The sequence below is a fragment of the Simochromis diagramma genome, unplaced genomic scaffold (assembly GCF_900408965.1).
Source record: "Simochromis diagramma unplaced genomic scaffold, fSimDia1.1 OVJJ01000302.1, whole genome shotgun sequence".
Classification (NCBI taxonomy): Eukaryota; Metazoa; Chordata; class Actinopteri; order Cichliformes; family Cichlidae; genus Simochromis; species Simochromis diagramma.
This window is the reverse complement of record NW_024386792.1, coordinates 4,967,181-4,979,332: the sequence shown is the minus strand read 5'-3', so window position 1 is coordinate 4,979,332 and position 12,152 is coordinate 4,967,181. Positions and strand designations below refer to the sequence as shown.

Sequence of the window (12,152 nt, the reverse complement as noted above, 5' to 3'; positions counted from 1 at the left end):
CCAGTGCATTGTTGCCATAGCAACCACAGACTCAAACACGCATCGCTTGTGTAACTTTATAAATAAAACCTGTATTACATTTTCAGTAAGTGCAAAGCTTACTGGTTGTTAAAAGAAAGCTAAAAAAAAGTTTTCAAATAAAATTACAACTTTTTTTTAAAATTCTGAATTCTGGGTTTTACTAATTAAATACAACCCTACACCTTTTACACGCTGTAAATCCAAACAGTGAAATCTTGTTAAGTTTTATTAAGACATTGGGGTTAAAAAAATTATACCAATTTCATTAAAAAAAAAAAAAAGTTCCCCCTGTGGTATTTTCCATCCTTTACTGCGACGCCATGACTTCTACTGTAACCCGAGTCCAACCCAAGGAGTTTTTTGGGGAAGAGTAACAAGAACAAGATGGCTGTCCCGGGATGAGAAAACTATCTTCTTTTTTTCACGTAAACACGGCATTTTAATGCGGCGGACAGTTCAGTCCAAATACCTGTTTATCTAACAACTTTAACCACTTTAAAGGCATCACTTTGAAACGGACGTCGTTTTTCACGGGACTTTTCGGGAAGTTTCTAACGGTTTGTTGAGGGTGGAAACTACTGCTTTAGCTATGAGGAGCAGGACATCGTTACTGAGATCTCTTTACCGTGAATTTTACGCACACGGCAAGGTTTTGTGATCTCATTCAATTGGCCATTTGACTAATTTTCTGCTTTATTTGTTTGGTTGTTTTTTAAGGCGTTTAACAGTTTAGTTTGTCACCTCTGAAAGCTTCAGTCGCTGCTGTTTATGGGCAACATTTAGCTTTTTCGCATGCCCGCACCATATTATAATAATAAAATACATAAATAAATAATAATAATAGCTGGACCATGAGTTCATCTCGAGTCAGACCCCAGCAGCTGCCTCAGAGCCAGGCTGCTAGGTCGGCAAACAAACTCGACTCAAGTGAAGGGATAGAGATGGAGAACATCCAGCATCAAGACCTGGGTCTCGGTGGAGTCGTAGGCACCCCGTCCCCACCTTCGCGACAGGCGTGGAGCCGGGATAATCCGGGTTTTGAACCAGAGGACGAGATCATGGAAGCAGACTGGCCTCAAGCGAGTCCCGGGAGAAGGTCGGCGTCCACGGCCTCCGGCAGCAGCTGCAGCAGCAGCGGTCTGGGTAGCTACAACCGTGGGGGCAACAGCACCAACATCCCCCGAGGAGGACTCTACCCAACCCCGACTTTGGAGCAGCAAGACAGGCATGGGCACCCCAGCTGTCTGAAGCAGATACTCCAGAAAATCAGAAGTAGGTGACGATTTTTTATTCTTATTGTAAAGAATAACGCCAAAAAAAATTGGTACAGTTCACTGACAGTCATGCTATTTTTTTTTACTAAGTGTTATTTGTGTTTTTACTTTGTAACTGTTAATAAAGACGATGCACGCATAATAAAAACAATACTTTATTTTCGTCCATTAAAGTAAGGAATCACATATATGTTTGAATTCTGTATGACCACCGCTTTCTTCTCCATTGTTATCAGTAAATCTGAGTTTAATAATTGCACTAATATTGTCCTGATGTGTCATAGCCTTTATTTATCTCATGTATATAAGGTTTTATGCAAAGATGGAAGCCTCAAGTGTTGTCACTCTTCTAAACTTTCCTGAGATAGTTGCACATTTTGTCTCTGTGTAAATGTTGCACGTTAATAGTTAACTGTTTCCTTTGTAGTTCTGTGGGGCACAGAGCTGATGGAGGAGAGTGACAGCAGTCGAGAAAGATACCTCAGGAATGTACTGAGGGAGATGCTCACATATATCGCATTCCTGATCACCATCTGTATCTGTAAGTAAACATGCAAGTCTTGTTGTGTCCTTTAGGAGTAGTTCCTCAGAAGTGACTTATTACTTTGATCATTATTAAGAAATACTTAGGAGATCCCCCTGATAGATAGCATAAATTAAGCTCCAGATAACAGTTGTGGACTGAACTGAGAGTGACTCATGGACAGCTGTTTAAAATGTGGCATCTGTCCTGTTGCTGAAAATTTACTTTCCATACTCACAGCTTAATGAGTCTGGCAGAAAATCTAAATTTCAGCATTTGTCAACGGGCATAAATTCAAAAAACAGCACAAATTTCAAATGGCAAAAAGAAGTGGCATGTTTGGGAAGAAAGTTAAAATTAAAAAAAAGAACTCATGGTAAAGTTTTCCCTTCTCTCTTCTTGCTGCAATAAAAAATGCCAAAGTGTGGTTTAGGGTGGATCAGGAAATGATTTCCTGGCAGACACCATTAAGGCTTATTTTGCCAGCCTGAGCCCGACTGTTAAAGGCATTTTCCAGAACTACTGAAAAACTGCAGAGAATAATAATGCATTACAAAATTAAAAGTAGATTCAGCCTAATTTTGAATTTAAATGTTCATAGGATCCTTACACAGTCAGAGTGCATGTAAACTGTGTCATTGCTGCTGGTGCTAATAGAAATTTCCTTCTCTTTCCTGTCATATCCTGATTTGTTCTGCAGTGACCTATGGGATGGTGAGTGTAAATATGTACCATTACACCAAAGTCATGTCTCAGCTTTTCCTGGACACGCCGCTGTCTGCCGGGGACCCCTCTACTTTTAGGAGCCTGTCAACCATGGAGGATTTCTGGAAGGTAAAGTGTAACATTCATCCTGTCGTTGATGTCTTTTACTTTTCTGCAGTTTTGTTATCATTTCATAACATCTCAAGAAAGGAAGGTCATGTTTAAAGGAGTACTTTAAAGTCAACTTTTTCAACTAATGCTTATTTGCTCCCTACTGACCAGATGCATTTGAAGTTTCTGATTTTGGTGATTTGGTGATAGTGGTGATTTTAATATTCATGTCTGCTGTGATGCTAAATCCCTGGTCAAGGACTTTCTAAATGTTAATGACTCTTTTAACCTGACACAGTGGGTCACTGTCCCCACTCATGAAAAAGGACACATACTGGACTTGGTCCTATCCCAGGGGTTGTATTTGTGCGTTACAGAAATATATTACTTGTTTAACAGCTTCAGTCATCGTTGTTGTTTTTATTCGTTGTTGTTGTTGTTGTTTTTATTGCATCATTGTCGTGCATTTTCCTTGTTTAGTTGCTCTTTAGTTTGTATAGTGCTTTATGTAGCATGAGCTGTTGGAAATGTGCTATATAAATAAGTTTGACCTTGATCTTTAGTTTGTGTTAAGCTAAGAAACTTTAACTCTCGGTTCATATTTATCAAATACATGTGAGTGTGGTGTTGATCTCATCTGTGAACTATTTCTTTATTTTAAAAGTGCATGGCAGTTTTAGTCTTGTGAAGTTGGTGTCCATCAGTTCAATCAGTGCAAACTTAGTAATAAACCACACTTTTGATTACAAGAATTAAAGATCTTTCTTCATGCCTTTGTCTGCCCTATACTCTCAGTTCACAGAGGGACCTTTCCTCAATGGCATGTACTGGGAGGTGTGGTACAATAATAAGAGCCTGCCAGAGAATCAGAGTCTTATCTACTACGAGAACCTCCTTCTTGGGGTGCCGCGCCTCCGACAGGTCAAGGTCCACAATGAGACCTGCTCTGTCCATGAAGATCTGAGGGATGAGGTCCAGGACTGCTACAACCTATACACCCTGACCAATGAGGATACTGCCCCCTTTGGTCCCAAGAATGGAACCGCGTAAGTTCATGAGTTTAAATTGGTTACATAAATATGTATCATATGGGATGCAGATATATTACTATCTACATCCTGTATGTTTCTCTCTTGGCCTCTGTCAGGTGGTTGTACACCCCAGAAAGCGAGATGAATAGCAGCAGTTACTCAGGTCAGGTGTCTAAATATGGAGGTGGAGGATATTACCAAGACTTGTCTCGTACCAAAGAGGAGTCAGCCATCCAGCTGCAGGTTCTGAAAGATCACTTGTGGCTGGACAGAGGCACTAGGGCAGTCTTCCTCGACTTCTCTGTCTACAACGGCAACATAAATCTTTTCTGCATCGCCAGGTAAGAATCAATAGCCTTGTCATAAATTATAATGTTGGGTTGTAACAGATTTATTGAGCTGAAACTATAATAACAAAACTACAGATAACATACTTTGAAATCATTATTATAGTTAAACGTAGGTACAAATATCTTCAAGAAAATGCCTAATTTTAATGTTTCCTGAGTTTGCTACTGAAAATTCACAATTTGAAAATAAAATAAAGTAAATCTAAAAATAAATTTGCAGTTTTAATTGCAGCACAGAATAAATTTACTATAGACCCCTCTTTTCAATATATCATTTTTTAGATTTTCCTCTTGTATGACTGGACTATTAGTTTTAAGGTCTTTATAAGCAGAAATGGTGAAAAATGCCCTTAGGTCAAATTGCCTATTTTTGGATTCGATTCTTGAATTTAAACTGAATTTAACAAAAAGTAAAAAGCTTTTAGTATTCTGTTAACTAAAATGTGTGTGGTAGCATATGGTTATCACCCGGTGCCTATCCACATTACTTTGCTGAACCTCAATGGTGGTGACTAGTATGGATGTATACACATGGCTAAATCCAAGAAGGTAGTTGCTGAGGAAAATACTCACCAACTTAAATCTACTTTGCCTTCCATTGTTAATGAGGATTAGAAAACCTAATCATGCTCCTTCCTGACTTATCATCAGCCAGATTCTTGATTTACACACTTTAGTTTGATTTGTTTCCACAACATAACAATGCCAGCTACCGTTGCAATAGCTGACTAAATGTGGTGCATTTGTCAGGTTGCTGGCAGAGTTCCCTGCTACTGGTGGCGTAGTGACCTCTTGGCAGTTCCAGACGGTGCGACTGATACGATACGTGTCCAGCTGGGACTATTTTGTTGGGATGTGTGAAGTGGCTTTCTGCCTATTCATTCTCTATTATGTGGTGGAGGAAGTGTTGGAGATCCGCATCCACCGCCTGCATTACTTCAAGAGCCTGTGGAACTGTCTCGATGTTCTTATTGTCACAGTGGGTATCAAGGTTAATTTTAGGATGATTACAAATTTGATTTGATTTGATATTCACAGACTTTCACTTGTTTGTTTCTTTCAGTTGAGCGTTGTTGCTATTATTATGAACATAACGAGAACAGCCATGGTTGGAAACCTGCTGAGAGGCCTGTTGGAGAACCACACTGCTCACCCCAGCTTTGAGCCTTTAGCCAACCTGCAGGTTCAGTTTAACAACATGGCTGCGGTTATTGTCTTCTTTTCCTGGGTCAAGGTAAAAAAAATCTTCGTCCTTTACTTCATTATTCATCCACGAGACCTTCAAGGAACACTTAGTGGAATTTACCAATGCAGCAGAGTCGACTAATGCGAACACTGTCTCACTTCCTCTCAGCTTTTTAAGTTCATCAACTTCAATAAGACCATGAGTCAGCTGTCCAGCACCATGTCTCGCTGTGCCAAGGACCTCATGGGTTTTGCCATCATGTTCTTCATCATTTTCTTGGCTTACGCTCAGCTGGCCTACTTGGTGTTTGGAACTCAAGTCAACGATTTCAGTACTTTCCAAGCCAGCATGTAAGAACCTTGAAAATTTAGCTAATGAATGTAGGAACACCTCAAACCAGTGTTGTTTCCTATTGTTGTTTAAAATGTTTTATTTGTTTGTTTGCATAGATTTACCCAGTTTCGTATCATTTTGGGAGACTTTAACTTCTCAGAAATTGAAGAAGCTCATCCAGTTGTTGGACCTATATACTTTACAACCTTTGTCTTCTTCATTTTCTTTATTCTCATGGTAAGTAGAGAATCCACGTGATTTGTTAAATAAGTAACCTTTGTTCTGGGTTTTAAAATTAATGCTCAGTTATCCTACAATATTTTCTCTCTTTATTTTTTACATAGAACATGTTCTTGGCTATTATCAATGACACATACTCTGAGGTGAAGGCTGACATGTCCCAACAGAGGTCTGAGATGGAAATGACAGACCTTATTAAGAAGGTATTGAACAACATTTCTATTTCATTGTTATTTGTTATTAAGGCAGATTTCTTTTAAATTGGTTTTGGCTTTGATAATAATAATAATAATAATAAGTATAAGCATGTACACCTGAAAGTGTGATTTCTTGGGTGTGACTGAATCTTAACAGGGGAAGTATTATGACACACTTTGTGGTCTGTTGTATATTTACTGTGATGTTGTTTGATGCTCATATTAAAGATCAGTTAGGTCATGTCCTCTCACCTGAGCAGGCACCTTGGAACGAATCTGGGCTGTTATGTCGAAGCTTGTATCTAAATAAATAGGGAGAACCATGACTTTCATTTCATCAGTTAGTGGGAAGTAAAAACTCCGGACATCGGAGCTGTGAATTTGGATGTGGCTGAGATGGGGGCGGGGCTTTAAAGCACAACTTCTGTCTTCAAAGAAATGCAAAGAGCAGCCAGTCACAAGAAATTAAGTTTCATAATGATGATGTTATGCGGAAAATGGGCAGACATCAGGTCTTGCTGTGGTGCATTCAAGTGTAAAAACTCTGCTTTGTAGTTTTAACAAAAAGACTGATGCTTTTCTCTTGAATCTATCTGAACCATGTGTGGAGTGTTGGGTGGGCAGTATTTTCTGCTTTTTGTGAGGTTTTTCAGGCTTTCCTTGCTGAGAAAAAGTGGTAGGACTGCAGTTATGTGTTTCTATTGCTGTCCAGAGGTGGCAGAAGTACAGACATTCTGTACTTAAGTATAACTAAAGGGTATTAAAAAATATTCCAGTAAAAGTTGAAGCATTGAGTCAACTTCTTTATTCAAGTAAAAGTAAAAAAGTACAGGCTCTAAAATGTACTCAAAGTAAGAAAGTAGCTCTTTGAAGGACCTTTCTACCAGTTATTTTTGTGCTAAGCTAACTGAACCTTGTATTATACTAATGGTAAATATTTGTATAGCGCTTTTAGTAGTCCCCTCTAGGGACCCCAAAGCGCTTTACACACCCAGTCATCCACCCATTCACACACTGGTAGAGGCAAGCTACAGTTGTAGCCACAGCTGCCCTGGGGCAGACTGACAGAAGTGAGGCTGCCATATTGCGCCATCAGCCCTTCTGGCCAACACCAATAGGCGGTAGGTGAAGTGTCTTGCCCAAGGACACAACGACCGAGACTGTCCGAGCCGGGGCTCGAACCGGCAACCTTGCGATTACAAGGCGAACTCCCAACTCTTGAGCCACGATCGCCCTATGTATAATGTAATTATAAAATAATATTAGTACATAGAAATACAAACTTTATTTCATTCTACATTGTATTTCTAATAAAGGTACTCAGAGTATAAAAAAATAGCACTATTTTCTGTTTCCTCCATTGTAGAGACTTTGCCTCTAAACTAGAAAATTAGTAGGGAAGAGGCTAAAATGGGATTCAGCAGGTGGGAGAACCTTTAAATCCACCACAGTACAGCAAAGTAACCTGTTTATCCTGCACTAGACTGCAGAGTCTTTTCATTCAATCTTTAAACAACACATTTAGTCTCCCTCTGTTTTTTGCAGCATGTATAACAATGTGAAAACACATGTCACATGGACAGACACGATATTTGATTTTAAAACAAGAGGACTTACATGTAAGTTTTAAAGTTCCAGTTTATGATATCCCACTGAGCAGTCCTTACATTTAAATCTAACCTCTTCTTCCTCTCCTGTCTTTCTTATCTTTCTCCGTCTTTGAGTGAAGTTAGCGCTTTCTTTTCTCTCCCTGCTGGACGTTTAATCAGAATCAGAATAACTTTATTGTCATTGTCACAGGTACAACAAAATTAAAAGTGGTCTCCGATCAGTGCATCTAGCAACACACTGTGTTTGTTTCAAAATGTAGGGAGTGAAAGTAAAAAGTTGTCAGAAAAAAGACCTACTCAAGTAAAGTACAGGTACCTGAAAATTCTACTTAAGTACAGTAACGAAGTATTTGTACTTTTTTTCTTCCCCCCTCTGTCGCTGTCAGTATATTATGGAAGAGACTCATTTATATTACTGTAAATGTAATTTGAAATATTTCTCTGGTTTCCTTCCCTCAGAGTTGTAACAAAGCTTTGATGAAGCTGAGACTAAAGAAGACAGCGGTAGATGACATCTCAGACGGTTTGCGTCAAGCTGGGGGGAAACTGAACTTTGATGAACTCCGTCAGGATCTAAAAGGGTGAGGAAACTCTAATTCTGCTAAAATCCCTCAGAGTTGTTGTGCTCAGTTTGTTGAATATAACACTCATGCAGCCTGTCTTCAGTGTGTACTGTCTCTTAATTTGATCAGAAAGGGTCACACAGATGCAGAGATTCAGGCCATCTTTGCCAAATACGATCAGGATGGTGATCAGGAGCTGACAGAGCATGAACACCAGCAAATGAGAGATGACCTGGAGAAAGAGAGAGTGAGTGAAGCCACAAGCTTTTATTTTTACCATTTGGTAAAACAAGAAAAGAGTGTTATTTCAGTAACTGATCAGACAATCTGCACATAAGTGCAACAATGCAGCCACAACAGCAGATGTTCAGTGTGTCTCTGCTCATACGCTAGGAGGACTTGGATCTGGAACGCAGTTCGCTGACTCGACCCAGCAGTGGGCGGAGCTTCCCTCGTGCCCAGGATGACTCAGAGGAGGATGACGATGAGGACAGTGGTCACAGCTCTCGACGTCGTGGCAGCAGCTCTGGGGGTGTCTCGTATGAGGAGTTTCAAGTGTATGAAGTTTTTTTTTTTCCTTCCTCAGATTTATCAGTAAATGATATTTAAAGAGATAATAATAATAAATAAACTGCTGGGCAGACTCAGTCAGTAGAGAAAGGACCATGGTGATAACTGGATGTAAGCATGGAATGAAGTCTAATTGATGACAGTTTTTGGTGATTGTGAAACATTGGAACATCCTGAAGTATAGGTTAAACTTGCGCTGCATGAAAACATTTTGCCAGGAACAAATAATTATTTTTTAAATATATTTTTATTATATTAATGAACACATAGTCATGACAGATTTCCTAAGACTGTTGGACAGACTAAAGACGAAGTTTATTGTCAATTCCAGAAACTAAAACAACAACAACAAGAAGCTGCAAGTTCAAGTTTAGATCTAAGGTCCAGATTTATTACAGATTTGTTAACTGTCAGTATTTATTATAGTAAGTTAAATATTTCTTTGTAACAGTAGCTGTGTCTGTCAGTGAACTACAACTCTACTGTATTAAATTTATGTGGTTGATGACAATAAATAGATATCAATCAGGCATAACATAATAACCAGATGCCTACTATTGTTCCCCCCTATTGAGACATGGACTCCAATAGACCCCTAAAGGTGTGGTGTGGTATCTGCAGATTTGTTATGTTCTGTTAATCACGAGGTGCAGCCTCCATGAATCGGAGTACTTTGTCTAGCACATCCCACAAATGCTTGATTGGACTGAGATCTGGGGAATTAACTTATTCAGTAATTTGAGCTATAGTAGCTCATCTGCTGGATCAGATCACACCACATGCATCGGGCCAGCCTTCACTCCCCACATGCATCATTTTGGCCTTACCATCTATCATCCTGTCACTGGTTCACATTGGGCCACTTTTGATAGTTACTGACCACTGCAGACCAGGAACACATCACAAGAGCTGCAGTTTTTGTCCAGCTTGTCCCTTGTCAGACTCACTCATATCTTTATGCTTGCCTATTTTTTGTGCTTCTAACACGTCAACTCTGAGGACAAAATGTTCACTTCCTCCCTAATATATCCCACCCACTAACAGGGGCCATGATAAAGAAATGCCTGATCGGTGTATATGCAGCACTGGACATTAGCGAAACTGCATCTGTATTACTGCAGATGTGTTACCATCATCCCTTTGCATATCTGCCAACACATGCTGTACACAAAGACTGATAATGTAAAAATGATTTAATTTTGTCATCAGCTAAACTCATCAGCTACTGTTGGCAGGCAAAAATGGGTATTGTGTGTCACGTTGTAGTTTTTCATGCTGTTCTGAGTGATAGCAGCTGCAGCGCTATATGACATATAACAACAAGAGAGAAAATCATTCTTTGTTGTGCAGGCTGGTGAGACGCGTGGACAGGATGGAGCACTCTATCGGCAGCATAGTGTCGAAGATCGATTCAGTGATTGTCAAGCTGGAAGTCATGGAGAGAGCTAATCTTAAAAGAAGAGACGTGGTGAGCAGGCTGCTGGATGGAGTCATGGAGGTGAGGTGTTAATATGTTATTATGTTAATAATGTTATCACATGACTGAATGTGTCATTTGTAGTGTTGACTTATGGCTGAATTGCACCCTGCAGCTCCCCTCAGTTGAGTTTTAAAACTGTATTCTAGCTTTTGGGGTTTTTAGGTATTTTTTATTGTTTGGTTCATCACTCTCAGTCACCCCCTTGAACAGTGATGAACACTGTGGTGAACACTATCGAACATTTAGGATTTAAGCAAGAGTCTTTTTTTTTTTAAATACTTGCCTTACATTCAGGAAGAAGCTCAGAATGAGTTATTATAAGTTAACTGGATAAACTCAGGAGATGAATATGTGTGGGTTGAGCTGACGTTAACATAGTTTGACATTTAATCTGTTTCCATTTGTCAGGATGAACATCTGGGGCGGGACACAGACACACACAGGGAGCAGATGGAGAGGCTCGTCAGGGAGGAACTGGAGCGCTGGGAGTCCGATGATATGGTCTCACAGGTCAGCCACCCACAGCCGGCCACTCCTGTTGGCCCGCGGCCTCGCCCTTCCTCGTCCTTGTCCACCGACGGCCTCGACACAGGCGTGAATGGGAGCGGCCATGTGTGAAGACTTGGCATGCTGAACTCTGCAAAGAAACTTTATTGGATCCTAACTTAATATATGGGTCTTTGTTTTGCAGCAGAATGTGCTAAAGCTCATGGAAGGTGTTTAACTTACTCGACATATTAGAGAGGAAGCCAAATGCACCTCACCTGGTATACACAAATGCACTGAAAGAGAGAGGCTGTCACATGCAAAGGGTCTTTACTCAGTCTCACGTATTATTTTGACAGATGACGAAAGGTAAACAAAACAGACAAGGTGCTGAGGAACAGTGAAGGATTTAATCATTACACCACAGTATTACACACGCATGTACCAGCGAGCAAGTATATTCAGAATTCAGTGTATGATTTTAATATTACATGCTTTCGATCGCTGTATGCACAATTATTAGCATTTACACAAAAGCCCTTTCTATGAATAATAATGTTGCTGATTACTTTTTTCATCATTTTAATATGCAGTAGGTACAAGCGTGGCACTTCCTGTCACATTTACTCATCCTTCCAATGAATTAGCTTATCGTTTTATGATACATATTGTAACTTTAAACAAACTTCGATTTGGAGTGCATCCAGTGTTCATGGGAAACCCATGCATTATTTTTCCTTTTTTTTTAAAAAAAAAAAAATCTGTTGTGCCAAATAAAGTGTTATCAAAATACATCAGGGGGACTTTACTTGGTTTTATCTCACTTTACAAGAAAACATATAAAAAGAGAGAGAAATCACATATTATATACAGTATTACAGAGAGTCATTATTTCAAAGCAGAATCAAATAATAGTCATACTGTCTACTGATCTGAACAGAAAATAAACTGCACCCACAAACTTCCCTGAGACTGGTTCTGTTGGAGGTTTCTTCCTGTTAAAAGGGAGTTTTTCTTTTCCACTGTCTCCAAGTGTTTGCTCATAGACGGTAATGTGATTATTGGGTTTTTCTTGTATTATTTGTAGGTCTTTACCATACAAATTAAAGCGCTTTGAGGAAACTGTTGTTGTGATTTGGTGCTATATAAATAAAATTGGAGTGAACTGAAAGTAGGCCAAAAGTCATTTTGGATTTGTCTAAGAACGAGAAAGTTTAGATGCAGCAGTTTTAGTACATTGACATTTATTTGCAAATGATGTTAAATTAAAAGATATTTTACACATTTTAAGGTTTTCAGTAACCAAAATTTGGTTTGTACTTCAAATTCTTCCATATACACTGATTTAAAGTTACGCAAAAAAAAAAAAAAAGTTTCTTATTTCAGGAGAATTTATATCATGGTTTTGGTGTGTGGTAACTACACTAAGGTTTATAACTGTATTAATAATAATTAATGCATTAATAATAATA

General features: G+C 39.2%; 1 protein-coding gene across 2 annotated transcripts; it reads left to right on the top strand.

Annotated features, from left to right (window-relative positions):
* The first annotated feature begins 353 nt into the window (after positions 1-353).
* On the top strand, positions 354-11,802 carry pkd2 (polycystic kidney disease 2). Of its 2 annotated transcripts, none has more exons than XM_040023935.1 (15): positions 354-1,293; positions 1,723-1,836; positions 2,519-2,652; positions 3,430-3,680; positions 3,782-4,006; positions 4,766-4,994; positions 5,079-5,249; positions 5,370-5,551; positions 5,651-5,771; positions 5,879-5,977; positions 8,041-8,162; positions 8,274-8,391; positions 8,541-8,701; positions 10,065-10,212; positions 10,603-11,802. In XM_040023935.1, exons 1-15 carry the CDS (start codon positions 873-875, stop codon positions 10,810-10,812), a joined length of 2,706 nt encoding a protein of 901 aa, XP_039879869.1. In that variant the 5' UTR covers positions 354-872; the 3' UTR covers positions 10,813-11,802. The 2 variants fall into 2 exon arrangements, with proteins under 2 accessions (XP_039879869.1, XP_039879868.1); XM_040023934.1 differs by having other exon boundaries at positions 355-1,293; positions 8,538-8,701.
* Positions 11,803-12,152: the final 350 nt, after the last annotated feature.